Source organism: Drosophila busckii, chromosome 3R, assembly GCF_011750605.1.
Source record: "Drosophila busckii strain San Diego stock center, stock number 13000-0081.31 chromosome 3R, ASM1175060v1, whole genome shotgun sequence".
In the NCBI taxonomy this organism is placed as follows: Eukaryota; Metazoa; Arthropoda; class Insecta; order Diptera; family Drosophilidae; genus Drosophila; species Drosophila busckii.
Genome location: NC_046607.1, coordinates 15,064,494 through 15,089,719, shown reverse-complemented (window position 1 = coordinate 15,089,719; position 25,226 = coordinate 15,064,494). Strand labels below are relative to the sequence as shown.

The window sequence follows — 25,226 nt, the reverse complement described above, 5'->3', positions numbered from 1 at the left end:
ATCTGACGCTAAATACACACACACACACATACAGCTGCACTTAGTAACTGCATGTTGAGCATTCAATTTGAGTGGCTGTCAGCAAGTCAGCGACAACAGCAACATGTGGAGGAGTTGCTGCTGCTCCTACTGTGAGCAGCGCCTCACCTTCGCTAGCTGCTTAGCATACAAATTGCAGTGACATTTCGCTGTCAGCTGGTGACAAGCGCGTGTCGCAATCTTGAGCATAGACGTGGCATTGCCGCCAGGAAGCGGATCAGCTCGTTGTATTAGCGACTCCTTCAATAACTCATAACATATTACGCGCATGTTTGGCTGCGTTTTCATAATAAATGCTTTGATCTTGGGGCTGACAGACGACAACAGACTTTAGACTCATTGCTTATGACACAAACATATCGCAGCCATATTCATAATGAGCCTCATTAGCTTTATGCACTACAAACACTCAACACTTTAGCCGACAAGGCTCACTCTGAAAATGCAGCAGGGGCAGCCATGTGTGGGCGAGGGGCGTGTCATGTAATTGACACGCTGATAAGTGTATTTTGTTGTAAGCACTTGAGAGCCCAAACAACTTGCCACAAAGCAGCAACAGCAGCAGCAGCAGCATGTGTTGCAAGCTTTGAATACAACGTTTCCCAAGAAATTTTCATATTAATTTTAATGCTAAGCAAGACAATTAATATTTAAGCTTTACTATATTTATAAATCTGCTTAATGAAAACTGAATTAAAATTGTATTTTATATCATTTATAAAATTTGGCTGCTGCTTGCATTTTTAACAAAATATAATGATGCACGTTTCATGTTTAATTTATAGATTGACATAAAATGCACACACAGCACCAAGCAAATGCATTTGCTGTGCGCTCAATTGACAATCATATTTATAGAGCAAATTCATATATAAGAGCTGGGAAAAAAATAGATGAAAACTTAAACTAATATTTACACAAACACATGCGCTTAAGAATTTTTTATGTTTGGTCGTTGTCACCGCTCGACTGCCAGTTGTCACTCAGCTTGATCCGAAAGCAAATTCCGTGCCACTGAGATTCGGATTGAGATTCCCATGCAGTCAGTCAGTTATTTGAGGCGGCAGCGGCGTATACGGCAAATGAAATTTCATTGTAAACAGACGCGTTACGGCAAATTGAGCAGCGTGCATAAATTTCCGTTTGCCGTACGGTCGTTGCGCGTGGACAACTTCAAATCTCCAGAGTACACAGCCGCATCCTGTGCAGCAGGAACATCCGCTTAGGCAGCCGAGCAGCCGAGTAAACAAACCGTTTTTTGTTAAGCTAACTAGTCTATGTTGTTATATCACTTTATGCTATGCTTAAGCCTTTAATGTCCGCTCATTTATAGATGATTGTATGCCAGGAGCGCGCAGGAAGCTGCAGGCTCAACTCGCCGCGTTCGCTATCCTGGAGCAGCACACGCAGCGGCAGGTTCTCCCTGGAAAAGTAACTGTATTAGCTGGAATGCATAAACTAAGCGCTAAGTGTCGCAGCTGACAGCTGTGCACTAAAAATAAAAACAGCAGGCAGTCTGCCAGGATGTGCAGACACTCAGACACTTGAGTTGCAGGCGTGTGCCAGCCACTTACATACCCATTGTACAAGATTAAAGCGATTGAGCCGTCGGGTCTTTGAAATCCCACCGTGCTGAGCTGCGCAATGGACGCCGTTTCATTGGTGCGCGTCTCAATCATGCGCGAATGCTCCGGCACAAATTTACTAAAGTGCCCAATGGCATAGTAGATCGGCTGCTTATAGAACTCGGCGCGACTTGTGGTGTTCACTATAACCGCAGCGTCTACAAAGTTGTTAACATAGTTGGGTCCACCACGCTCGTCCAGCACCAGATTCCAATCCAGCCAGCCATTAAACTTGTGCTGCAAGTCCTGCATATAGGCGCGCATATAGTGCTCGCCACGCCCCCAGCTGCCCAGCTCAGGGCCATGCGTCTGCCAGGGCTTATCGCCAATGCAGGATTCGGTATTCAGCAATAATTTGTTGGGCATTTCCGTTAGCGCCTCGTCTATTAGCTGTGGACCAAAGATCTCATCCCAATACCAGTGCACAGCCAGGCCATCCAGATAGTCAAGCGCATTGCTGCGAGAAGCGCGCATCTGTATAAAGCAGAGATCGACTATGATATACACTTTGTTGCAAATTAAAATAAATTGGGCCGCAATATACACTTGCTGCATTACCTTACGAAACCAAGACGGATATGTATAACGCTGATCATCATTACCAAATAGCAGCACATGACGTTGCGTGGAATTTCTAATTGTCGGTCCCAGATAATCGTTTAGCCAAATAGCCTGCAATATATATAAATCTAAGTACATATGCTCTCTAGAATTGGATGCATGTGTGTACCTGTTGCCACGGCGTCCAACCCATGCTCATAAAATGAATGAAAACGAAACCTATGACGCCGTTTAACGGCTCATTGCCAGTGGATATGGCCCAGACAGGCATATTTTTAGACTGCATCAGTTCGAGAAATCTGCAAAGACGCCAAAATGCGTTGAATAATAAACAAAAAGCAACTGCAGCGCACTCACTTGAGATGATAGTCGGCCCAGGTCTGATAGTATTGCGACTTGAGCTGACCAAACCCAGTCCAGCGCGCATTGCTCTTCATCCAAAGTGGTGCTGACCAGGCAGCAGCCATAATCTTCAGCTCATCAAGCTCAGCCACGCGCTTAAGGCGCTGCAGTTGCTCAATCTTTTGCAAATCGCGTGGATCCAAAGCTGTATAGTTGCTTAGATGTAAATCGTTTATAGGCAGCTCATTGTACGCCCAGGGCTGCAAATCAAAATCGGAGCCACCTATGGACATGCGTATGGAATTGTAGCCAATGCCAGCGCTATGGAAATAGGATCTGCAAGGCAAGTTAAGCAGCTGAATAAACTAAGCTTAATAGTGTTATTTAAATTACTTATAGACATGATCCTGCAATTCTTGGGGCAGCTGTTTGAGTATGTGTGAAACGCTGCCCGTAAAGGCGCCACCAAAGTTGGTTATATTTTGATAAAGTTGCTGCCTATTAATCAGCAGCTGCACAGTTTTGATGTTCACATTAAAGGCTAAAACAAGTAACAAAGATTAAAGTACAAGTAGTGCTGTTGTGTTGAGCTTGACTTACCAAAGGGCTTTGGTAAGTTGGCCAACTGCAGCCAGGCTTTGTTTTGCTCCACAACAATGGCATCCGCTTTGAAGTTGGCATCAAATTCTTGTCTATCCTGCACTTCCAAAGCAGCCACCTGCCCAAAGCTGCCATCGGTGCGACTAAAGCGTAATCCATTCTAAGCAGCACAACAGTCAGTTGATTAAATAGTTAAGTGGCGCTTGTGTAATATTACCTTGCTGGAACTTATCAACACAATCTGTGCATTATCTTTGAGCACTGGCTGCGCCAGGTAATCGCAGTAGCTGCTATTGCAAACACAGACGCCGCCAAAGCTTGTCTCGCGCAGCAGACAAGGTGTTGTTGTTGTTGTCGTCAGGGCAACTGCAATAAACAAATTAGTAAGCAATCTTTGTAAACAATCAACTTACCGCCAGTCTGCAATAACAACAGTAAGCTGAGCCAAATTGCTTTCATTTTTTAGTGCAAGCAGCGCAGCGCGTCACAGAAGAAAAAGCGTGCAACTCGATCGCCTTCGCCCGAACGACTGAAGCGCTAAAGCTGAAGCCGGCGCCAACGCGTTTCTCTAATCAATTGTAAGAGAGCGAGAGCGACTGTTGTTGTTGTCGCCACTTGACCTGCGATTTGATAATGTGCAAAAGGCAAGACAACGATCAACAACAACCAATTTAAGCTTAAGCGCTTGTTATGCCTCTCACGCATTTGCGTACAACAGTAAAAGTTGTGAGCGCTTGCGCTCTTTACGCTCTCTGTGCTTTTGCTGCAAACTAAACAACAGTTAATTTTTTACATTTGCTTTGCGCAGCAATTTCTTTATTATAAATACAAACAAACTACATTGCTCATTTATAGAGCATTGTGTGAATCGACTTGGCGGGCACATTGACTGTCACTTTTCCACGCTTTGTATCGTTGATATTTATATCCAAGTCGGCGCGTCCGCTATTGAAGAGCACCAGCACAATTTGTTTATCCGGTCGCTCAAAGGCAATGCTATCCAAATTGATGTTGCTGGCCACAGCTTCAATGCGCACAGAGCCTTCGGGCACCAGCTTGGAGAAGTGTCCCATAATATAGAACATGGGCTGCTTATAGAACTCCGTATAGGCTGTTGTAATAAAAGTAAATATAGCTAAACATATTACATTTATGTTAGTCAACAGCTTACTTGTTGTATTAGCTATGACTGGCGCATCTACAGTGTTGTCCACATAGTTGGGTCCACCAAGCTCGTCTAAAATCATATTCCAATCGATCCAGCCATGGAAACCTCGATTAAAGTGCGCCAGAAATGAGCGTGCCATTTTCTCTGCCCGCTCCCAGCTGCCCATCATGGGCTTTGCCTGCTGCCAGGGCTTGTCGCCAATGCATGACTCAGATATAATAAGCAGCTTATCGGCCATATAATCGTTGGTCTTATCGACAAAGCTGTTACCAAATATTTCATCCCAATACCAGTGCAGAGCCACACCGTCAAGATAATCCAGCACATTGGGGCGCGCGTACTTCATCTGCAAAATAAATTATTCGATTATTAATAATTCGATTAGATTAGTGGATGTAGTTTGCTTACTATTTTGAACCAATATGGACTTGTATAACGCTGATCATCGTTGCCAAATATGACAAGGTCCTTATATTTAGAATTACGTATAGTTGGTCCTAGATTGTCGTTTAACCAAACAGCCTGGCGCCAGGGCGTCCAGCCCAAGCTCATAAAACGCACAAAGAACATAAATAGTATGCCATTCATCGGCTCATTGCCAGTGGATATAGCCCAAATGGGCAGACCGTTCTGCTCCATTAGGTCCACCCACTTCAGATGATAGTCAGCCCAGGTTTGATAGTAGTCGCGCTTCAGGCGGCCAAAGCCCGTCCAGCGATTGTTGGTTTTCATCCATTTCGGTGAGCTCCAAGCGGCGCCCTTGATTTTCAGTTGCTTCACACCAGACACTTCAATTAGATGCTTCATTTGCGCCACGCGTATTACATCGCGTGCGTCTAGCTTGTCCATAGCAGTGAGCTTTGTGTCGTTCTCAGGCAGCTCGTTATAGGCCCAAGCGCTCAGATCAAAATCACAACCCCCAATGGAGGTGCGCAGCAAATTGAAGCCAAGTCCCTCTGCAGCATAATAGGACTTGTGCAGATGATCCTGCAGCGCTTGTTCCTTGTAGTTCTCCAGCAGATAGGAGACGGCGCCAGTAAAGCTAGCGCCAAAGCCCAAAATCTTGTGGAACTGCTGGCTGCGATTCACATTCAGCGTTACAGCGCGCGTTATGCTCTGCGCCTTGTCAGTCTGTGGGAAAGCCTGCTGCAGCAAGCGTTCTATAATCGTCTCGTTGGCAGCTTCAGTCTGACTAGCAGCTGCCTCAAAGTCCTTGATGGTGTACTTGTCCTTATTGCCAAATTGCCCGCTGCTTACGGCAAAGCGTAGTCCCTGCTTAGTGCTGGAAATCAAAGCGAATTCATTATCCTTCGACACCGTTGGATTTTCCAAATAGTCGCAGTAGTCCGCAGTGCAAACGCATACTTTGCCATATTTTGCATCTTTCAGCTTACAGGGCACTGTCTTGGTTTGGCCAGCTGTATATAATTACATTTATATTTGATCATTAAACAGGTGTTTCAGCCACTTACCGATTACAGCTATCAACGCTAGCAGCACGCCCAGCAAAGTTAATCCTCGGCGGCTGCACATAGTTCAACCGTTTGGCAAGGCAATTTTTAACTAACTAAAGCGGGAATACCACAGACTTTCAACAAGTAAACATTGCTAATCTTAACACCTGTAGTAGTATCTCAAGTGCTTTGCGAATTATCAACTAATACAGTTCATAAGAACTCGATTATGTTATTTCAATGTTTTCAATTAAATTTCTAGCAAATTTAAATGCCACTCGTTTTTGTCTGCTAATATATTATCGATTGAATTGATTTATTTTCATCACCTGTATGTCTGCAGGTGATAAAAATAGAAATCTACTGTAATCAATGGCATTTTTTTATAGAATTGACATATTATCTAGCTTATCAGTATTAACGCCCATTATATGCCTTATCTACAATTATGTTTATATAAACAGTTTATGCCTTAACTGTGAGTGATTTTTTTTTGGCGCTTCTATAAATAAAAACACAAAAATAAGTTACAAAAAGCATTCATTTGTTTGTATAATTTCGTATATTAAATTGACTGGGCACATCAAATTTTATAGCATACTTTTTAGCGTTTTATTTAATGTTCTTCAACGAAATACTTATGAATTAATTTGCTTGCCTCCATTTCCCTAAACAACTTGTCTATTAATAAGATAATGAGTTAATATATAATCACTATTAGCTAATAAGTCTACAGGGAATTTGGGTCACGACACTTTCTCGTCGAATCCTCACACTTTCATGTTTAAGTCGTAAACGTTCAAAGGTTTTCTCTGCTGCAGGACTAAATTTAAACAGGAAAATGTTCAATGAAGTGGAAAATGATTGTATATGTAGCCAATAGCGACTATTCTACGCTTATCAGTGAGAACATGCATGAGCACAGGCCTCTAGCTTAAAGTCTAAGTGTAGCGGACAATGTCTGCTCTATAAGCTGTTACCACACTAAGCAAGACCATATGACAAATCTATAGAAATTAATTAGGTTCGTAGCCAATGCATACTTTTGTGTAGTTTTAAATCCTCGGGATGCTGCAGCAAACAAATCATTGCATGTGGGTGGATAAAGGGGCGTTTAACTGCTCGTTGCTCGTTGTTCGGGATTGTGGCCGAGCGGCTTGTTCGGTTCACACGCCTGTCAGTAAAATCATCTGGCAAACTGTGGCAGCCTTTCAATAACGCCAGACACTTTCGCGTGGCAGCAACAGCTACTCCACCTGTTGTATCAAAAGCTTTTCCCAACGTGCGCGTATGTGTGCGAGTCGATAGTGCAGTAATTCGTCCATATGGCAGCGTATAAAATAATTAGCAGCGCTTGCCATAAAGTTCTAATTGAAAAAATGTTATAGCTTTAAGAATTGTGAATATTTTATAGTGAAACGGAATTGGAAGCATAAATTGATTAATAAAATATGGCATGCACAAACAAAGCCTAAAAGCTGAAAGAAAAAGTAAATGAAATTTATAAATTGAATTACTTTCGTTGCAATGGAACATAACAAAAAGTAAAAGAACAATTTTGCAGCAACAACAACTCTTTGACAAACTCTTGTTAAAATTTTAAGAACTTAAGCGCTTCAAATATAAAGTTTTAAAACTCTGCAACATGTCGCAAAAGTCAACAAATGCAGCCGCAGCTGTGGAGCTGAACATCTCCACCAGACGCTCGAGCACAAGCAATGTGAGCAGTGAGAGTCGTTTCCTCATCGCATTGATTGTGTATGTGGCTTTGCTGCTGGACAATGTGTTGCTGACCATGATAGGTAAATGACAAAATGTTAATCAAGTGTTGTGTGTGAGTCTTACGTGTGCGCTGCTTTTTCAGTGCCCATACTACCCGACTACTTGGCCAGCCTGGATCGACCCGCAGAGGAGGTGTTAAACCAACAACTGACTTACCGCAGCGAAGAGCAGTCTCAAGCACAATATTATATGACCAAGCATCCCATACCAGGCAAGTCAATGGTGAACTTTACGCTGCTGCAGCTAGCAACTGCAGCCACCGAACAGACAACCACAACAACAGCAACAGCAACAACAATGGCCAGCGTGGTGCAACATAGGCAGCCAGGTGGCACTAATGCGAGCAACACATCCTTAAAGCTGGATGATAGCTTATTGTTGACACGCGAGAACAGCTCGATTGGACTATTGTTGGCCATGAAAGCGTTGGTCCAATTGATTTTCAATCCCATTGTGGGCAATCTTTCCAGCAAATGTGGCTATCGCCTTCCCATTGTCATAGGCACCTGTTTTCTGTTGTTCTCTTCGCTGTGTGAGTATATAAATTTAATTATCTCTGTGCGCATTTAATGGTCGCTTTGTTTGCTGCAACAGCCTTTGCTGTGGGCGAGTCCTACTGGTCTTTGCTGCTGGCGCGTTCTGTGCAGGGCATTGGCTCTGCCTGCATCGGAGTATGTGGCATGAGCTTGGTGGCGCAACATTACGAGGAAGCACGACGCTCTAAGGTCATGGGCATTATTCTTGGCAGCATAGCGCTGGGCGTGTTGCTGGGCTATCCCTTTGGCAGCATACTTTACGATCTTTGGGGTAAATCAGCGCCCTTTATAATACTCTCCGTAGTGATCTTTATGTCGCTGGGTCTGCAACTGTTCACCATGGACTTAAACGTGCAGCCAGCGTGTCTCGAGATACAAGGAGAGCCGACCAAATGGCGTACGCTGTTGGAGTCCAAAATGATCTTGGCCATTGTTATAGCCATCTGGCTCTCCACCTCCACCATGGCCATATTGGAGCCCTGTCTGCCCATCTGGCTGATCGTGCAGCATCTGCAGCCCAACAAATGGCAGCTGGGCACTGTCTTCATACCAGATTCTGTGGGCTATTTTGTGGGCACCAACTTTTTTGGCGGCATTGCCTATCGCTATGGACAGCTGAAGATCACCTGCATTAGTTTGCTCTTGGTGGGCATTGCGGCCATGTTAATACCCAGTGCTACGACTATAGCGCAGCTCTTGTTGCCTCACTTTGTTTTGGGCTTGGGTATTGGAATTATTGATGCTGCTTGTGTGCCGCTGTTAGCCAGTTTTGTGGATGTAACTTTGGCGCAGGAGGAGAATGGTGAGGCTAGCGGTTCCAGCTCCAGCTATGGCACTGTTTACACTGTGCAGCAAACCTCAGTTAGTTTGGCCTATTGCCTGGGTAAGTCTGTTTATGCTATGAAAATATGTTCACCTAACTTTCTTATACTTTAATTAGCACCTTTAATTGGAGGCGAATTGGCACAGAGCTTTGGCTTTGCCTGGCTTATGCGTGTAATTGGCATTTGTAATTTAATTTACGGTCCCATCTTGACCTATCTATACAAACGTTATGATCCTAAGGTATGTGCTGCACTCTTTATTAATTAAAATACAAATCGTTTCTTTATTTAGCGTCTGGGGGAGAACCAAAATGATTTGCTTATGCAAAGCAGTGGGCGTGGCTCGCGCTATAAGCAACTTTATAATACTATGGATATGGAATAAGCGTCAAGCGCGCATTTTATACTTAAGCAATATATTTCCCTTGACTTTAGTTTCATGAATGTAAAGCAAACATGTAGCTAACTAATCAACAAAATTTCTCATTCTAAATAAGTATCCATTCGACAAACAACTCGCAAGAGTTTCAAAATTTAACCTAAATATTTTTTCTAATATTGCAAACTACAAAAAAAAAACATGGCGAGGCGACCGCTAGGTAAGTGTATTGTTTATCTTCAGGGTGTAGGTGGTTAATAAAAATGTGTGCTGCAGGCCCTGGTCCGGGAGCTTACCTCTTACCCTCAACGGTGGGCTATGAAAAGCACGATGCACGCAAGGAACGCTTGCCGCAATATTCCTTCGGCACTCGCACCAAGATGCTTGGCGGTGGCTACGGACCAGGGCCTGGTGCATATCAAGTCGACAAATGGACTCGCTATGGAAAAGGTGGTGGCCTGCAATATTCAATGGCTCCACTAACAAAAGTCAATGGTAAGCTCAACAAGTTCAAAAGCAAGCACTTTGCATATATTTATATTATCTTCAAATGCAGAAAAACGTAGTGGACCTGGACCTGGTGCTCACGATGTGCATCTTAAGCCCTTCTTTAAGGGCACTGAGGCGCCAGCTTACAGCATGGCACCGCGGAATGATTTTAATTTCAAAAAGTATGGTCCGGGTCCAAGTGCCTACTTGTTTGATATCTCGTCGATTAAGCCAGCCGCACCCGCTTACAGCATGTGATTATATTTTAATGCAAACTTGACTTTACATTCCAATAATCTTCATTTTATATTTAGGGGTATTCAAACGAAAACGAGTCGTAAAGGTGACTCTCCAGGTCCGGCGGCATATGGCGCTTCAGACTTGAATTACAAACTAACTCGAGCGCCAGAATACTCGATGAGGCCCCGCTATAATATAACCAAAAGTAATTTTGGTCCTGGCCCAATTCACTATAATCTTATGTACTATCGTCCTGGCAAGACGCGGCCAGCTTATTCGTTCGGAGTACGCCACTCGCCGTACGCTCCACCATTAATCGTTAGATGTGACAATATGTAGTTTTGCAATATTAGAATTATATTATAAAATAGGGTTTTTATCGATAACTTGGATTAACACTCATTAAAATGAATATTTTGAATTTGTGATTTGGTTTTCTTTGAGTGGAGTGCTTGCTCAAAAAGAGATTCCTTACAAGGGTTAAAAATACAGGCTGAATAAAAAAAATTTTGCTTAGCCTTTCTGTGCAAAAAATATTTAAATCTTTCACACCATGTAAACATGTTCTACATTATTAATTAAAATTTTCAAAACTCAATATGCCATGACTTTTTTTTCGCCAAACGAGCGAAGTTGTGTTTGATATTTTTAAAAAATAGTCATTCCACTTCTCCCTCTGGTTAGGCCTACAACTCGAAAGAGTTTCAAAATTCCAAATTTCATATTTTTCTAATATTGCAATAGATCAATAAAATGACTGCAAGAAAACCGTTGGGTATATACATACATAAAAAAATGTTCATAAATATTTTAATCCAATATTCTTTTCAAACTAACAGGTCCTGGTCCAGGAGCCTATCAGCTGCCTACACTTGTGGGCTATGAAAAGCATGATAACCGTAAGCTGCGCAATCCGCAATACTCCTTTGGAGCGCGCACAAACATGCTTGGGGCTGATCCTGGCCCAGGACCGGGTGCTTATCAGGTGGATAAGTGGACTCGTTATGGCAAAGGAGGAGGCCTACAGTATACAATGGCTCCTCAGACTAGAATAATAGATAAACGAGTTGCTCCTGGTCCTGGCGCACATGACGTGCATATAAAGCCTTTCCACAAGGGTGTCAATGCGCCAGCGTATTCAATAGCAGCACGGAATGACTTTAGCTTCAAGAAATACGGGCCCGGCCCGAGTGCTTACAAATTTGAAATACAACCAATCCGACCGCAAGCACCCATTTACAGCATGTGTGTAGTTAATAATTAGTTGAACTATACTTACACTAATCTTAATCCATCTTAATCCCATATAGGGGTATTCAAACAAAACTTAATCGCAAAGGCGATTCGCCTGGTCCAGCTGCTTATGGTGCCACCGATATTAATGTCAAATTGAATCGTGCGCCCCAGTATTCGATGCGACCCCCGTGTTATATTAAAGGAGAAAATGTTGGTCCTGGCCCAATTCATTATAATCTAATGTATTATCGTCCAGGCAAAACAAGACCTGCATATTCGTTCGGTGTGCATCATTCGCCTTATGCCCCACCCATGATTGTTAGATGTGACAATATGTAATTTTGCAATATTAGAAAAATAAAGTCAATTTTTTACGTATAATTCTGTTACTCATATTTTAATTATTGATTTTTATTTGATATTGGTAGTAGTAGGCTTTCTGTTCACATAAGTAAAAACCGAAAGCCAGTATATTTCAGTACCAAACCAAATATTTATCTAAAAACAACTACAATTTAATATTTCCAGTAACTAAATATCAATATATTTAATACACAACTTTGGTATTGTTATTAACAATCGCCATTCAAACAGACGGCACCTAAATTTTGTATTTAAAAAACGTAGCAGTCCTCGAACTTAAACTCTGGCATAATCATAAACAATTTATTGTTCTTTTATGTCGACACTATTGTAAAAAATTCTTGTGAAAGCACTAAAACCAAGGAAAATTTAAAACAAATACATATTTTATTTTGCACAAGTGCACCAATTTTCATTTTTAACAGGTGAGTTCTCACATAAATTTAAATCAGTACACACACGTGTTTATTTCAATATGATTACACTATGCAAAATGGCAATAATTACGGTTACTGCTTTAATGATTATTGCGTTAGGTATTCTAATTGCAATCGCCGTAATATATAAATAGGCGGTAAAATTTAAAAAAAAAAACAAGTGCTGCCAGACAGTCGCATTTCGACTGGATGGCTTGAACTCGATATGAGCTCGATGAGACTATCGAGGCTCGATAAAACTGCCAAAAACAGCTGTAGTTTTTTTTTTTTTAATTGGTTTACAAAAGTTGCAAATTCTCGAAAAGCCAATGTGGGAGCTTAAAAAATTGTTTAAAAACAAGCTGTATATGTATATATAACTGTATATGCGTAAGTGTGTGTCACGTTTTTGAAGTAGATGTGGAAGTTAATCCAATTTGGTAGTCATTGTAAGTAGTTGAATTTTTTCAAAGTTCTAAATTTAATCAGAAGATTTATCACACGGACATGTGGTTCATTTGTTGTTAGCACAATCTCGAAATTCCAACATTAAAATAAAATTCGAATCGTAAAACCACAATATGAAATAAAACGTTACACTTAAATGCAGTTCACAATTGGTAATATGCTGAGTCAAGTTTCGGGTGCCGCACCCAGTAATGGCGGCACCCAACTGGAGCCTGGAGCGGTCACCACACCGCTACCAATCGCTTCAGAAGCTGGTGCTGCTGCGCAACCAACGGCAAACAGCACGACAAAAGCTGCAGAAAAAAAACAAGAGGAGGGGGAAAATACATTGCGCCCAACAAACAGCCGCAAGTCAGGTGGCGGCTCAGTGATGTCAAGGAACTCGGCCGGCAATCGGGAGTTTCAGTTCTTTTTCGAGGATGAAGTATTTCGCATTGATCGCAAAGGGCGTGTCCGATTTGGCGTTATTACTGGCACAGCGGAAACATATTCCTCTGATGATGAAGAAGAGGATGCTAACGAAGCACTTGGCAAAGGGGACGTGCGTGTGGCCTTCTATCCAGATGGCAAGGAAACAGTGCGAGCTGAAAAATCGGTACGTACCTTTGAGGTTATGTAAAAACACACACATACAGACGCAGCCTCACCAAACGTCTGCGGAGGTTGAGTTGAGTTTATTGTCTTCCAACAGTAAACAACAGTTAGTTTTGACAACTGTTTCTTAGCATGGCACACGTGTTATTTGCTTTGCTTTTGTGTATTTCCAACAACAATAAATTTACTAAAAATGTCGCCACGTTTAGATTGGTTTGGCGGATCGAACTCTTATGCCTGGAGATGTGGTGCGTCGACGGTTGCCAGGCCAAAAACAAATGAGTGGCCAGGCAGGCTATGTGCGTGATGTAAGCGTACGCGCTGATGTCAAAGTGCTGGGCACTAAATATGTTATAAGAAATGTGCCCTCGGAACGATTGCGCCCCATTTCGGAATGGGTTCGTGATATTCCAGTTTGCCTAGGTAATTGGATTGGCTACACTGTCAACGTGGATGAAACTGCTGTATTAAGGTGAGTAAGCAGCCATTAAAGCGGAAAGCATTTAACATTTTTTGAATTATAGATCCAACTATGGTGCTTTAGTTGAAATCTCATCGGTTGATTTTCACAAGTTTAAGGATGCCTTTGGACCCAGTGACCGCGAAGTGTTCAGTCCTAGCGTTTACTATCCCAATAATGTGGTTATTGGACGTTTGCCTCCATTGGACCGTGTAACAAATTTAACACCAGATTTACACTTGCCAACCAATCGCAAACGTCGCTCAATGGTTAGATTATTTACCAAGATCTTAAAATCGAATTAAGCTGATCATATACTTTTTAGTACACTGTGGAGTCTGTCAAAACTACGTCAGTAACTGTGGCCTGGACTTTCAAGACAACACCACAATTTGATTGTGGCCACGAGACGGATCCGCTAAAGCAACCAAAGAGCTGCATTAAGGGCGAAGAGTTGGCCAATGTGAAGCGTTTGAACATCTATGAATCGTATATGCTGCAGATTCACGATCGCTTCTACCTCAAGTATTCCAAATGCGATAGGCTTGTGAAGCAAACCGGCTGGGAGAATGAACAGGGTACGTGTTAAATATCATTGTAGCCAATAAATATTAATTTGTTTATCTTCAGCCAAGCTTTACCAAGGTATATTCCTACGGCAGAAGAGTGATGGCGAGAATATTGAACAGTTAGTAAACTCTTCAGCACTGGCATCTTCGCCTGCGGTTCCCTCTAGCTCGCGCACATCTCATCTTGCTAAGCTGCGACGCATGAATGTTAAAAGCAGCTTGCAGCGCTTGAATCGTTCGCAAAGCGATAATGACTCCGCTAAAAAGCAGCGCACGAGTTACGATGATCCTGTGGACTCAATTGATGAGGATATCGAAGATGACTCGACACCGGAGGTTCATGATGTAGCCGAGTCTACTGAGTCGACTACCGAGTCTATTGGTACAGCGCCGACCAACACGGAGCAACCGAGCAGCGCTGTGAACTCCTATGCCTCACAGGCGGCGCGCATTGTGTTTCGAAATTTTAAGCGACGCCCCAACAAAAAGAAATCGCGTCCTAGCAAGAAGTCGTTGTTTCCCAAAAATGATAATGATCCCAAGGATGGCGATGAAATGGTAGTTGAGACACTGGTCGTGTATAGCACCCTGACGGTTGTTTGGCAGGATGGTACCGTAGAGAATAGCATACCTTCAACAGAGCTATATCCTATACATCATTTGGATAATCATGAATTCTTTCCCGGTGATTTTGTCAGCAAGGCCAATAATTATAGTCCCTCCCCGATGGACTACGGAGTCATTCAGTCTGTGGATCACGATGAGCGCATTGCCAAAGTCAAATGGTTCAACATTTACGGCAATATGAGTAATCCAGTGTAAGTAAAAAAAAAATAATCAGCTTATTAATTATAAATAATTATTGTTTGCCCTTGTTAGTCCTTCGTGCAGGGAGACGGAAGAGCTTAGCGTTTACGATTTAAGAGACCATGCAGATTATCAATACCGTCCTGGTACTATGGTTATACGCGTGTCAAATTTCACGGGGGAGGATCTCAATTCGACGGCTGGACAAGTTATCGACAATTATCCCGATGGACGCGTGCGTGTTTGGTGGGCTAAAGGGCATATTACAATGTGCTATCCACAAGATCTGTTTGAGATACACCAAAGCGATCAGGAACACGATGGCTATGAAACAGAAGAGACAGATAATTCTTGGGAGACCCAATCAGATAATAGTCGCAGCCTAGAAGTGAGCGCCAGCATGGGTTCCCTTGATGTGGAGGAGCATATTATTTCAGGCATTGATCGCGCCAACGAGGCTATACATCGTCTTGAGAAAATATTAATGGCGCTACCGCAAGAGCGCAAAGCTGAAGTGCTCCACGATTTGCTGGCGGTTTATAAAAATTGTCGAATGCTCGATCGTTTCCTCAAAACAGAATTCTTTCACGTCGACTACTTCCAGGGCATATTGTGTGAAAAGGAGCTAGACCAGGCTAATAATAGTGCAACTGCTGCGCAGGCTACACCGTCAGATGAAAGGCTCGCACAAATGGATACAGCTCAGACTGCAATAGCTGCGGCCGCACATCAGGTGGCTGTCAGTGTTTCGGAGCTAGTTGGTCCCATAGATGGTAGACCCCTGATGAGTACTGGGATAAAAATTGAGTTACCAACGCCTGGACAGACTACATCGACGCCAAACAAGCGCAAGTCATCTACCCATGTGGACGAGGTGCAATGCAAGAAGAGCAGCGAGCGCATCAACATTGATACCACTCAACAGGTTGAACTGCTAAGCAATATAGCTCTCTCGGAAAGCGAGACACAGTTGGGCTACAGCGAGTTGCTTAATAAATTCCGTAAGGAATATACCGATATGATAAAGAATGCGCGTGCTAGTATTGCCAAAGCGTTTGAGAAGCGCAAGGTAGATAAGGTAAATCGCTCTATTTATTTAAATATGACATGAAATTAGCTAACTGTGTGCACGTTTAATTACAGCAAAACGATTCTGGCGTTCACTCGCGTACGGAGAATAGCTCTAGCGACTTCACGATGTCCAACGATGCCAAAGACACAGGCGAAGAGAAAGAGAAATTCCTAGAGAATGTGCAAGCTGATGTCAACATTGAATTTGCCAATACTGATTCGGATATTTGTGAGGTGTTTTGCTTTCTGCTCCAAGAGCAAATGGCCAAGTGCAAGGAGGCCATTCTCGAGACTTTTAGCAAAAACAAGCTTCGAGAAAAGGACTCGGATGAGCAGCCAGCCAGCGATGCGGAGGAGTGCACTGAAGCTTCTGAGCCAGCACCTGGCAGCAACCCAGAGCGAGATGAGGCCATGGAGGAGCAACCGTTGAATATGAATGCACTCTCCGAATCGCTGCCAGCGCTCGAAACTCCAACAGCGTGCTCATCCCCATCGCCGACAGTGGAATTGCCAGCGATACCAAGCAAACCCTGCTTCACCGTGCTGCCCAATGCACCGGCTGCGCATTCTTTCATAGACAATGTCATACATCCAAACAGCAAGTCACTATATCAGCGTGCCGTGCATCGGGAATACGCCATGCTGCAGGCATCGCTACCGCCAGGCGTATCAGTGCGCACATATGAAGATCGCATGGATCTCATGTCCGTCATGATGGTAGGACCCAAGCGTACGCCCTATGAGAATGCGCTCTTCTTCTTTGACTTTCAAATGGGCGCCGATTATCCAAAGAGTCCGCCCACCTGTCATTACATAAGCTACTGCACAGAGCGCCTCAATCCGAATCTCTACGAAGAAGGCAAAGTATGTGTCTCACTATTGGGCACCTGGTCAGGCAAAGATAGCGAAGTATGGTCACCGCACAGCACCATGCTGCAGGTGCTCGTCTCTATACAGGGACTCATACTGGTCGATGAGCCCTACTATAACGAGGCGGGCTACGAAAAGCAGCGCGGCACGCAACTGGGCAACGAGAACTCGCGTGTTTACAATGAGATGGCCATCATTAAGATAGCACACTCAACTGTCAAGCAATTGCAGAAGCCTCCGCTCATCTTTCGCAAGGAACTAATAGAGCACTTTACCGAATTTGGCAATGAACTGCATAATCGCATGCTGGCCTGGTCCGAGTACTCCTCTGAAGCGCAACGACTCAAAATAACCAGCATCAAGGGTTAGTATGAAGATGGTGATAACCGATGATAATTTTAAATTATTTATTATGTTAATTTCTCAGATATGCCCGAGCACCATCTGGCGCCTTGCGAGATGCCTGAGTTTCCACTGTTGCCATGTAGTCGTGGCTTTTGCATTGCCGTCAAGGGTGTGCTGGAGACGCTTAAGAGCGAACTGGCTGCTCTGGCGAGCAAGCAAAGTGAGCCAGAGGCAGTTGCTACAGCGCCTCGTGCTGCACCCGAGGAAGTTTAATTGCTGCTCAACGCTTCGCATTAAATTCTACAGCTTTGCTTTCGAATTACTAATACTACTACTACAACAGCTACTACGTAAAAGAAAACAAAAACACAAATCGCAAGACTATCGTCGAACTGCTCATGGTCTAAAAATATATACATAGTAGTTACTTTATGTATAGTTATTTAGCAGCAATTTCCACACACAAACGCGAAACACACAAAAGTTTAATCGAGCCTCGAAGATCTAGAGAGAGGGGATGCAAAGATTATTTTCCTCCAAAATTTGTGGCTACTTATTTGTAACGATTTGTATTTTATTTATTTAGTTAGTCGATTCTCGTTTTATGTAAATTAGTTTTGATGCATGTAAGAAAATGTTGCTCATAAGCTGTATAAAAAAAAGAACTTAATGTTTTCTTTTTATTTGTATATAATCATGTCCAAAGACCGCGTCTCTGTGGCTGGCATGAACTCTACGCTTGTTTCATATAAGTTTAATTTATTTGCAAGTACAGTAAGGCACAGGCTGCTTGCTAGCCTAATTATCTTCAACTAAGCTAGAACAATGAATATTTAGTGAATATTAATAATAAATGTTTGAATTTTATTCCACACTTAAACGTTGTATGGACTTTTTTTATGGTTCTAGCTTTTGCTGTATCCAATCCACAAAGTGTGTCACACGCGTATAAACTCCTGGCCAGCCCAGCAGTCCACAAGGCTCGGGACCATACGAGGTAACGCCGACTACAAAGAATATCTCCTGGTTGCCCTCATGCGTCGGCACCATAAGCGGCCCGCCTGAGTCACCTTGACAGGTGTCCACATTTGCTTTGCCGCCAGCGCACATCTGTGAGCTGTTCAAATGCATCTGATAGGCGCGATATTTTTGCTGGCAGCGCTCCAAATTCCAAACATCTACAGTGATTTTCAGCTTGACAGCGCTGGGCTTGCCATCTTCGGTTACACCCCAGCCGGCAACATCCATGGCATAGTCCTCGAAATCGTTCTTACGCAAACTATTTCCCACCGGCAAGCAAATGGGACGCACATAATCCGTATAGCTAACCGCAGTCTTTAAACGCAACAGCGCAATATCGTGCATTTGGTCAATGGAGTTGGGCACATATAGCTCGTGTATAGTGCGCTTCTCCACCTCAATGTCCAGATGCAGAGGAGCACAGGTGCGCTTGCCGCTGCCCAGCTCGGTGACACAGTCCGGCGCCGTGGTAGTGTCCCACTCGCCCAAGCGCACACTGTGTAGCTGCCAGCCGTATTTATCCAGCTTGCTGCTGGCCAAGCAGTGTCCAGCGGTGAGCACATAACGTGAGTTGATCAAAGTTCCGCCACAATGGAATCCATACTCATCATTGGCTAACAAGCAAGAGCAATAAGTCTAATAAGCCCTAAGGTGTAAATGCAACTTACGTTTCTTATATTTCAGCAGAGCCATCCAGGGAAATTCATAGAGCTTGGTCTCCACGCCGCCAATAATGCGATCGGCAAACAACACGCCGCAAGTTCCAATGCTGGGCAGCACATTGGCCGCCTCGGGCGCATTTGCTGCACGAGTGGCAACTGCTCCGCCTGCGCCCTGAGCGCCCGTGCCTTGACTAATGCGCTTGCTCTCCGGGCAACAGACTAAGATGCGATGCACCAGCACGCCCTGGCGCGTATTATCCAAGCCACATTGACTATCGGCCAGCAGCTTGTTCTGCTCGGGCGTCGCTTGACTGGCATTGAGTATATCGTACAGATAAGGACAGTCCCGTATGTGTATGCAAAGTCCAGACTCCTTACTGGGCTTCGCCTCGCAGCTGCCGTAGCTGAATTGAGCTGTCGTAGCGGCAGCGGCAGCAACTGATAAATGAAATAGCAATGAGTTGATCGTTGCTTACATAAGACTGTGGGACTGGAACAACTGGTTACCAGCAATGCCAATGACAAAGCCTAGAAGGCTGTGTATCAACTTCATAACGAGAGACAAGTTCCGAGTTCGCCGACTGCGCGTTACGTTCACCAAGCGAATTGTGTTGAGACTGAAACGAGCTTTGTTTTCCAATTCATGCCATTATCGCATCTATTAATACTCATATGTCTAAGGTGATCAATATGGGCGAGATTACACCGTACACTAGCGAGGGGCGTTACAAAAGTAATTACATACAAACTGATTATGCGATTTGCCATTAAACTTTTTAATTTACTGTAGGCTAGAAGCTTACAAAGTGTATATGACAGTCAGTTGCGTACAGTTTAATTATTTATTAGTGCTTATGGCTGCAGTTTTTGCTGTATCCAATTTATAAAATATCCAACGCGTGTATAGACACCTGGCCAGTCCTGCTGGCCACAGGGATTTGGCCCAAACGAGGTAACGCCAACAGCAAAGTAAATCTCCTGCATGCCCTCATGTGTACGCAGCATTAGCGGTCCGCCAGAGTCGCCCTGACAGGTGTCCATCTTGCCATTGCCGCCAGCGCACATCTGGGAGCTGTTGAGATTAATCGGATATGCGCGATACTTTTGCTGGCAGCGCTCCAACTCCCAAACATCAACTGTTGTTGTAAGCTTGACGCTGCTGGGTGTGCCATTTTCGGTTACCCCCCAGCCAGCTATATCCATAGCATAGCCTTCATAGTCCCTATTGCGCATATCATTCGCCAAGGGCAAGCAAATGGGATGCACATAATCCGTATAGCTGACCGTGCGCTTTAAACGCAACAGCGCAATGTCGTGCAAACGATCTCTGGAGTCGGCCACATAGAGCTCGTGTATAATACGCTGCTCCACTTCAATGTCCAGGTGCGCAGGAGCACAGGTGCGTTTGCCGCTGCCCAGCTCGGTGACACAGTCCGGCGCTGTGCTAGTGTTCCACTCGCCCAAGCGCACGCTGTTCAGCTGCCAGCCCAGTTGGCTCACTTGGCTGTTGGCCAAGCAGTGGCCAGCAGTCAGCACATAGCGCGAATTGATCAAAGCGCCGCCGCAATGAAAGCCAAACTTATTATTAGCTGTTAAGTAGTTAATGCTTGAAATTAATTTGAGTGGTAGCACAGCTACTTACGCTTCTTGTACTGCAGCAGCGCCATCCATGGAAATTCATCTAGCTTTGTCGCTGTGCCGCCATAAATGCGATCGGCAAAGACCCAACCGCAGCTGCCGTTGCTGCTGGGCAGCACGTTGCCCGCCTCTGTCTGCGCCTCGGCACTACGAGCTGGCGTGCCTTGGATACTGCGCTTGCTATCCGGACAGCAGATAAGTATGCGCTCCACCAGTGCCTGACGCTCATTGACCACGCCACATTGACTGTCGGCGAGCTGCTGACGCTGCGCTGGCGTAGGCTGGCCGCCATTGAGTATATCGAAGAAATATGGGCACTCTCGTATGGGTATGCAAAGACCACTCTCCTTGCTGGACTTTGCCTCACACCTGACGTTGCCGCTTTGAGCAGCTGATAAATGAGAATCAGTCACTAAGCGTTGCTTACATAACGCAACTGAGAATTGCTCATCTGCATTTTCTTACCAGCATTGTTAATAGCACAGCCTAGAATGGTGAGCCATAGCAGCAGCATCATTCCGAGTTTGTTGAGAGCGTCTAAACGGTTACGATACGTTTTAATTTATGACTCAAGTGCGCTCTTCAACGCTAGCATCGCTCTAATCGCAGCTAATAAATCTGATGTCAAAGGTGTTAAATTGATGCGAGATAAAAATAATTCTGCGAGAGTGGCTACAATAGTATTGGCTTTCAAGTAATGTGATTGCAGGCGGGTAAAGATTAATTTATTAATTTAGCGCAGGAGCAGTCTCTTCAATAGAAATAAAAGACGTATTACAAATCAGATGAATTGGAATATTTTTAATTATCAAAATCCCTACATAAGGAGCATTCTCCTATTATTTAATTTCCATATATTGCTAATTCTGCATATCTAATCAGAATATAGTGCTTAAATGTGTTTCGAATCAAAAATACAAATATTTGTGCTATATAGTTAGATAGAATATTGCATCTGTTGTTATTTGGAAATAGTAGCTTTGCATAATGCATTCGTGGTCTTCCCTTGTGCTTGTTGTAAGTCTAGCAATTGGTGCTTGGTCTTGGACACACTGCCCTCGTGTTTGTCCAATTGTTCAAATAAGAGAAGATTATGACAAATGGTGGCCGCATTTGGTTCAGTTAGGCCCCGATTTGTGGCACGATTACGGATGGTGGTACCGCAGCTATTTATACCATGCGGTCGATGATGGCTATTGTGTGGTATTCCAAACTTTTTGTGAGGTGGAACTGACCAACTGTTTGCGGTCTTCACGGGGCGAGAACAGTAAGTAAATATGGAATACAATATGCCACCAAAGGCATTTGAAACCAATTTTGCCTAACTTTTTTTGCAGCGCCGCTCAACTTAATTCATGAGTGGGATTGTAAAATAAAAGGCAAGTTTCGTTCCAACTTTCAAACTTACAATTTCGAGTGATACCGAAATGCAATCAACATTCTGCAACATGACTATATATTTTAATTTTGATGCTTTAATGTATTGCGAATCGAATTAAAATGAACTTGAATCGATCATAATTAGCCTTGACTAACATGGAACGTATTATTTACTTGTCACCCATAGCGACTGCATTTAAATATTTTACTTTTCTAACTATTCGCATTGATTATTAAAGATTAGATCGGTTTCCACTGTGCTTTAATCAAAATATGTTGCAGTTGCAAAGACACAACGTCAACGACTGATGGAATTATAAAATATTTGCAATAAAGCATTGCTTAGAGTTATTGTTGTTGTTGTTTTCAGTTTATATACGGCCAAGTTGTGTTGCGTGCCTAAATCTTGTTGCTGTTGTTGGCATAGTTGTAGACCTGCTGGAAACCTTCGCCATCATCGCCCTCATCGGCATCCGAGTCATCCGAATCGAATGTATTATCGGGAATATCGTACAAGCGTATAATTGGCTTATTGGGATCTTTCATAATCAGATATTTGCCATCTTTCTGCTTCATAACCAAATCAATGATGCAGCGCAAGATACCCCAAGCGTTGTCCATGCTCAAATTGATCTGTGTGGCAAACTCGTGCGGTTTGAACTGCTGTGTGCCCAATATAACATGACGCGAGTGATCGCGTGGATTAATACGCGACACATAACCAAGCTTCAGTTGATCAGAGCCAGCAAGCACCGCCTGAACCGTCCACTTAGCCAGTTTGCAAGCATTATTACGCAGCTCATTGGCCAGCACAGCGCCGCGTTGCGTATCCAGCTTTTGGCGCCACTCAACACCGTTGGCCAGCTTGGAGTCCCATTCGTTGAGCGCCTTAATAGATAGGAACTGCTCGCCACTGGGCGTTTGCAGCACACCATCATGTTCGCAGCGCGCAACCAGCACCTAAAAAATACACACAGGGGTTAATGACACCAAATTGCTTAAATTACACACAGGCAACTTACAATATCGCTGCCCAACTCCCACTTCTTGTAGCGATAGCCCACACTGGCCACCTGAATGTCCTCGTCCTCGCTGATGAACGGATTGGACTCGTCAAACTTGTATTTGGGTTCCTGATCGCCGGTCTTCAGCACCTGTTGGCTGAAATTGTGATTTATGAAAGTAGCCTCAATAGCCAAATTGCGAGGCGAATTGCAGGAGCTATCATCATCCGTGGGCGGCTCCACGCTGGTCTCATTCACCGTCAGCAAATCGAATTCCGTATGATCGCGCTTATCCATGAAGATCTTTTCGCCTGGCAAACAAATCAACAGATTTTTTATATTTATATTTCGAAAATTTAAGCGAAAACTTACCAACTTTCTCGATCACAATATCCCAAGAGTAATTCGAGCGCGTAGAACACATAATGGTAGCCAGTATAGCGTCCGTGGCAAACACATTGCCTACGGTCTTGGACAGACGACGTATAACCGGATCATCAGTGGTGGTCACAGTGTGCACAATGCGATCTATTTTCTGCAGTGACTTCTCGTTCTTTACATTGATGCGATCGTACGTCTTATCGTAGTACTCCAATGTGCCACAGGTTGCAATGTCCTCACCCTCCTTGATGTTAGGCAGCGACAGCTTCATCAAACGTGGGAAGTCCATTTCTTCAATAGACGCCCAGTCGGCGCGAACGGCTACGGAAGATTCACGCATCTTTGGTGGAGGACCACGATTACCAAAGCGTTTGCCAACACCGCGACGTGTATCGCGTTGCTTAACATTCTTGCTATTCAGTGTAGTCATGCCACCGTGCGTATTAAGACCGCCACGAGCATTACGTCCACGTCCCGAACGTGAATTGCGCATATTGCGGAAACGTCCGCGTTGATGAGGTGGCTTCTGCACGCGTGCCGTATCCACTAAATGGAACGTGGTCTCGTCCTCCTCATGGTAGTAGGCATATTGGTTGCCAGTGCCGAATGTCGAGGCATACTTGTCTGTAATCAAATTTATTTATTAAATGCACTATTTTGGATGCCACGACAAATGTACACACACAAACACAGCCGTCACAAACAACATAACCTCAAATTGGTCGTGCTGCAATATGACGACGAACTTGTTACAGCACTTACTTTGATACTTCTTGTCATTATTGGACGTGCTTGTCCAATCACAGATCTTGCCCAAACGATCATTCTTACTGAACGGCTGATATGGCACATCCTTAAACGTGTCCGGCAGCTCGCATGGTCCCCAGCCCTTTTCGTTGAATTGCACAGTCGGCTTTTCAAAGGTCGGAAACTGCTCTGCGGTGTTGATTGTTTCACTCATCTCACGCTGTTAACACTAACACTGCTCTCTTTTTAATTAACAATTGCTTTAAAAATGCCAATAATATTAATTATAATGCCAGTGTGGAAGAAATAGCAGTGACGGGCTCGCGAATTTGGTGCGAAGGAGAGAGTAATTTTGTCATGGTTGCCACACTGATGATTTTGTTTTTGTTGGTGGCCCGACGATATATTGAGATCAGCTAATTTTTGATGATGATTCCCCTTAAGCAATTGTAACTTTTTTATATTAACAATTAATGTATTTTCTGGCATATTTAATTGAGCTGTGTAATACGAAAATTTTTGACATAATAATCGTGAAATTAAATAATTTTTAAAAATATTACCGTTGCACTCGCAACTTGCAAATGTTAAATTTTAGTTAAGTGAAACTTGTATTTATATCCCTAAAAATATAGCACCGCCTGCCATCCATAGGTTTAAATATTATAATTTAATTAAATGTTTACTAAATTTTACTAGTTGGTCACAGTTACTGAAAAGTAACTGTTTATTATGAGCCGACTCAATTTCGATATCGCTAGCGATAACATTTCGATACATTTTGTGAAAACCTGTGCTTGTGTATACGGTACGTGCTTGTTAGAAAGCTAAAGTTAAATCGCTCTGGTGCCCTGTTATTTTGGAAAAATCTACTAAAAGACAAACAAAACAATTGGAGATTGTAATCAATTGTACATTTTAAAATTATTAAATGTAAAGTATAAACCATAAAGTATCCAATTTTTTAGTCCACTTCCACTCGATTCTCTGGACATTAAGTGGCAACTCCAAGCCAACATGTATACAAAAACAAGAAACGACAATGAAAACGAATCGCGCAATAAATAAATGGAAGGCAAACGCGAAAAAGAAAAAGCGACCCAAAACGAGAAAGAGAATAAGCAATTTCGTCGCCTTCGTACAAAATTTCTAGTTA

At 43.5% G+C, this 25,226-nt stretch overlaps 10 protein-coding genes across 11 annotated transcripts; 5 read left to right on the top strand and 5 right to left on the bottom strand.

Annotated features, from left to right (window-relative positions):
* Positions 1–805: 805 nt before the first annotated feature.
* LOC108601871 (lysosomal acid glucosylceramidase) lies at positions 806–3,682 on the bottom strand. The gene is made up of 9 exons (XM_017989831.1): positions 3,581–3,682; positions 3,385–3,533; positions 3,168–3,327; positions 2,961–3,108; positions 2,583–2,903; positions 2,395–2,524; positions 2,223–2,336; positions 1,618–2,138; positions 806–1,462 (listed from the first exon to the last, which is right to left on the bottom strand). Exons 1-9 carry the CDS (start codon positions 3,624–3,626, stop codon positions 1,363–1,365), a joined length of 1,689 nt encoding a protein of 562 aa, XP_017845320.1. The 5' UTR covers positions 3,627–3,682; the 3' UTR covers positions 806–1,362.
* Positions 3,683–3,970: 288 nt separating this feature from the next.
* On the bottom strand, positions 3,971–5,907 carry LOC108602191 (lysosomal acid glucosylceramidase). Its single transcript, XM_017990239.1, has 4 exons — positions 5,808–5,907; positions 4,744–5,753; positions 4,339–4,681; positions 3,971–4,278 (listed from the first exon to the last, which is right to left on the bottom strand). The coding sequence occupies exons 1-4, from the start codon at positions 5,866–5,868 to the stop codon at positions 4,013–4,015; spliced, it is 1,680 nt and encodes a 559-aa protein (XP_017845728.1). The 5' UTR covers positions 5,869–5,907; the 3' UTR covers positions 3,971–4,012.
* A 1,527-nt stretch (positions 5,908–7,434) lies between these two features.
* On the top strand, positions 7,435–9,379 carry LOC108601331 (synaptic vesicular amine transporter). Its single transcript, XM_017989230.1, has 5 exons — positions 7,435–7,591; positions 7,654–8,103; positions 8,166–8,990; positions 9,048–9,172; positions 9,224–9,379. Exons 1-5 carry the CDS (start codon positions 7,435–7,437, stop codon positions 9,314–9,316), a joined length of 1,650 nt encoding a protein of 549 aa, XP_017844719.1. The 3' UTR covers positions 9,317–9,379.
* A 42-nt stretch (positions 9,380–9,421) lies between these two features.
* LOC108602087 (outer dense fiber protein 3B) lies at positions 9,422–10,460 on the top strand. Its single transcript, XM_017990110.1, has 4 exons — positions 9,422–9,530; positions 9,587–9,805; positions 9,867–10,053; positions 10,114–10,460. The coding sequence occupies exons 1-4, from the start codon at positions 9,512–9,514 to the stop codon at positions 10,376–10,378; spliced, it is 690 nt and encodes a 229-aa protein (XP_017845599.1). The 5' UTR covers positions 9,422–9,511; the 3' UTR covers positions 10,379–10,460.
* A 250-nt stretch (positions 10,461–10,710) lies between these two features.
* LOC108602452 (outer dense fiber protein 3) lies at positions 10,711–11,656 on the top strand. Its single transcript, XM_017990575.1, has 3 exons — positions 10,711–10,814; positions 10,879–11,284; positions 11,350–11,656. The coding sequence occupies exons 1-3, from the start codon at positions 10,793–10,795 to the stop codon at positions 11,612–11,614; spliced, it is 693 nt and encodes a 230-aa protein (XP_017846064.1). The 5' UTR covers positions 10,711–10,792; the 3' UTR covers positions 11,615–11,656.
* Positions 11,657–11,945: 289 nt separating this feature from the next.
* LOC108603458 ((E3-independent) E2 ubiquitin-conjugating enzyme UBE2O) lies at positions 11,946–17,536 on the top strand. 2 transcript variants are annotated; one of them, XM_017992290.1, is made up of 9 exons: positions 11,946–12,063; positions 12,665–13,117; positions 13,326–13,588; positions 13,641–13,845; positions 13,902–14,154; positions 14,207–14,963; positions 15,025–16,030; positions 16,096–17,257; positions 17,321–17,536. In XM_017992290.1, exons 2-9 carry the CDS (start codon positions 12,680–12,682, stop codon positions 17,509–17,511), a joined length of 4,275 nt encoding a protein of 1,424 aa, XP_017847779.1. In that variant the 5' UTR covers positions 11,946–12,063; positions 12,665–12,679; the 3' UTR covers positions 17,512–17,536. The 2 variants fall into 2 exon arrangements, with proteins under 2 accessions (XP_017847779.1, XP_017847778.1); XM_017992289.1 differs by lacking the exon at positions 11,946–12,063 and having other exon boundaries at positions 12,607–13,117.
* Positions 17,537–18,111: 575 nt separating this feature from the next.
* LOC108601330 (spaetzle-processing enzyme) lies at positions 18,112–19,525 on the bottom strand. The gene is made up of 3 exons (XM_033293911.1): positions 19,428–19,525; positions 18,927–19,358; positions 18,112–18,872 (listed from the first exon to the last, which is right to left on the bottom strand). The coding sequence occupies exons 1-3, from the start codon at positions 19,471–19,473 to the stop codon at positions 18,136–18,138; spliced, it is 1,215 nt and encodes a 404-aa protein (XP_033149802.1). The 5' UTR covers positions 19,474–19,525; the 3' UTR covers positions 18,112–18,135.
* Positions 19,526–19,678: 153 nt separating this feature from the next.
* On the bottom strand, positions 19,679–21,104 carry LOC117134637 (spaetzle-processing enzyme-like). The gene is made up of 3 exons (XM_033294049.1): positions 21,024–21,104; positions 20,563–20,949; positions 19,679–20,509 (listed from the first exon to the last, which is right to left on the bottom strand). Exons 1-3 carry the CDS (start codon positions 21,073–21,075, stop codon positions 19,773–19,775), a joined length of 1,176 nt encoding a protein of 391 aa, XP_033149940.1. The 5' UTR covers positions 21,076–21,104; the 3' UTR covers positions 19,679–19,772.
* A 262-nt stretch (positions 21,105–21,366) lies between these two features.
* On the top strand, positions 21,367–22,084 carry LOC108604667. Its single transcript, XM_017994219.1, has 2 exons — positions 21,367–21,825; positions 21,896–22,084. The coding sequence occupies exons 1-2, from the start codon at positions 21,546–21,548 to the stop codon at positions 21,976–21,978; spliced, it is 363 nt and encodes a 120-aa protein (XP_017849708.1). The 5' UTR covers positions 21,367–21,545; the 3' UTR covers positions 21,979–22,084.
* Positions 22,085–22,183: 99 nt separating this feature from the next.
* LOC108604666 (eukaryotic translation initiation factor 3 subunit D-1) lies at positions 22,184–24,417 on the bottom strand. Its single transcript, XM_017994218.2, has 4 exons — positions 24,086–24,417; positions 23,315–23,947; positions 22,961–23,253; positions 22,184–22,898 (listed from the first exon to the last, which is right to left on the bottom strand). The coding sequence occupies exons 1-4, from the start codon at positions 24,282–24,284 to the stop codon at positions 22,338–22,340; spliced, it is 1,686 nt and encodes a 561-aa protein (XP_017849707.1). The 5' UTR covers positions 24,285–24,417; the 3' UTR covers positions 22,184–22,337.
* Between the last annotated feature and the right edge of the window lie 809 nt (positions 24,418–25,226).

Excerpts from the sequence above, each read along its gene's own strand:
- LOC108601871 (XM_017989831.1), bottom strand. The coding sequence starts at position 3,626 with ATGAAAGCAATTTGGCTCAGCTTACTGTTGTTATTGCAGACTGGCG. Across the intron at positions 3,534-3,580 it reads GTTGTTATTGCAGACTGGCG|TTGCCCTGACGACAACAACA; the intron begins GTAAGTTGATTG and ends TGTTTATTGCAG. Across the intron at positions 2,904-2,960 it reads TTGCAGGATCATGTCTATAA|ATCCTATTTCCATAGCGCTG; the intron begins GTAATTTAAATA and ends CTTGCCTTGCAG.
- LOC108602191 (XM_017990239.1), bottom strand. The coding sequence starts at position 5,868 with ATGTGCAGCCGCCGAGGATTAACTTTGCTGGGCGTGCTGCTAGCGTTG. Across the intron at positions 5,754-5,807 it reads AGCGTTGATAGCTGTAATCG|CTGGCCAAACCAAGACAGTG; the intron begins GTAAGTGGCTGA and ends AATTATATACAG. Across the intron at positions 4,682-4,743 it reads GTCCATATTGGTTCAAAATA|ATGAAGTACGCGCGCCCCAA; the intron begins GTAAGCAAACTA and ends TTTATTTTGCAG.
- LOC108601331 (XM_017989230.1), top strand. The coding sequence starts at position 7,435 with ATGTCGCAAAAGTCAACAAATGCAGCCGCAGCTGTGGAGCTGAACATC. Across the intron at positions 8,991-9,047 it reads TAGTTTGGCCTATTGCCTGG|CACCTTTAATTGGAGGCGAA; the intron begins GTAAGTCTGTTT and ends TACTTTAATTAG. Across the intron at positions 9,173-9,223 it reads ACAAACGTTATGATCCTAAG|CGTCTGGGGGAGAACCAAAA; the intron begins GTATGTGCTGCA and ends TTCTTTATTTAG.
- LOC108602087 (XM_017990110.1), top strand. Across the intron at positions 9,806-9,866 it reads TCCACTAACAAAAGTCAATG|AAAAACGTAGTGGACCTGGA; the intron begins GTAAGCTCAACA and ends CTTCAAATGCAG. Across the intron at positions 10,054-10,113 it reads GCCGCACCCGCTTACAGCAT|GGGTATTCAAACGAAAACGA; the intron begins GTGATTATATTT and ends TTTTATATTTAG.
- LOC108602452 (XM_017990575.1), top strand. The coding sequence starts at position 10,793 with ATGACTGCAAGAAAACCGTTGG. Across the intron at positions 10,815-10,878 it reads GACTGCAAGAAAACCGTTGG|GTCCTGGTCCAGGAGCCTAT; the intron begins GTATATACATAC and ends TCAAACTAACAG. Across the intron at positions 11,285-11,349 it reads CAAGCACCCATTTACAGCAT|GGGTATTCAAACAAAACTTA; the intron begins GTGTGTAGTTAA and ends AATCCCATATAG.
- LOC108603458 (XM_017992289.1), top strand. The coding sequence starts at position 12,659 with ATGCAGTTCACAATTGGTAATATGCTGAGTCAAGTTTCGGGTGCCGCA. Across the intron at positions 13,589-13,640 it reads GATGAAACTGCTGTATTAAG|ATCCAACTATGGTGCTTTAG; the intron begins GTGAGTAAGCAG and ends TTTGAATTATAG. Across the intron at positions 14,964-15,024 it reads GGCAATATGAGTAATCCAGT|TCCTTCGTGCAGGGAGACGG; the intron begins GTAAGTAAAAAA and ends TGCCCTTGTTAG.
- LOC108601330 (XM_033293911.1), bottom strand. The coding sequence starts at position 19,473 with ATGAAGTTGATACACAGCCTTCTAGGCTTTGTCATTGGCATTGCTG. Across the intron at positions 19,359-19,427 it reads CTTTGTCATTGGCATTGCTG|TTGCTGCCGCTGCCGCTACG; the intron begins GTAACCAGTTGT and ends TTCATTTATCAG. Across the intron at positions 18,873-18,926 it reads TCTGCTGAAATATAAGAAAC|CCAATGATGAGTATGGATTC; the intron begins GTAAGTTGCATT and ends CTTGCTTGTTAG.
- LOC117134637 (XM_033294049.1), bottom strand. The coding sequence starts at position 21,075 with ATGATGCTGCTGCTATGGCTCACCATTCTAGGCTGTGCTATTAACAAT. Across the intron at positions 20,950-21,023 it reads CTGTGCTATTAACAATGCTG|CTGCTCAAAGCGGCAACGTC; the intron begins GTAAGAAAATGC and ends CTCATTTATCAG. Across the intron at positions 20,510-20,562 it reads GCTGCTGCAGTACAAGAAGC|CTAATAATAAGTTTGGCTTT; the intron begins GTAAGTAGCTGT and ends ACTACTTAACAG.
- LOC108604667 (XM_017994219.1), top strand. The coding sequence starts at position 21,546 with ATGCATTCGTGGTCTTCCCTTGTGCTTGTTGTAAGTCTAGCAATTGGT. Across the intron at positions 21,826-21,895 it reads GTCTTCACGGGGCGAGAACA|CGCCGCTCAACTTAATTCAT; the intron begins GTAAGTAAATAT and ends CTTTTTTTGCAG.
- LOC108604666 (XM_017994218.2), bottom strand. The coding sequence starts at position 24,284 with ATGAGTGAAACAATCAACACCGCAGAGCAGTTTCCGACCTTTGAAAAG. Across the intron at positions 23,948-24,085 it reads TAATGACAAGAAGTATCAAA|ACAAGTATGCCTCGACATTC; the intron begins GTAAGTGCTGTA and ends ATTTGATTACAG. Across the intron at positions 23,254-23,314 it reads TATTGTGATCGAGAAAGTTG|GCGAAAAGATCTTCATGGAT; the intron begins GTAAGTTTTCGC and ends TTTGTTTGCCAG.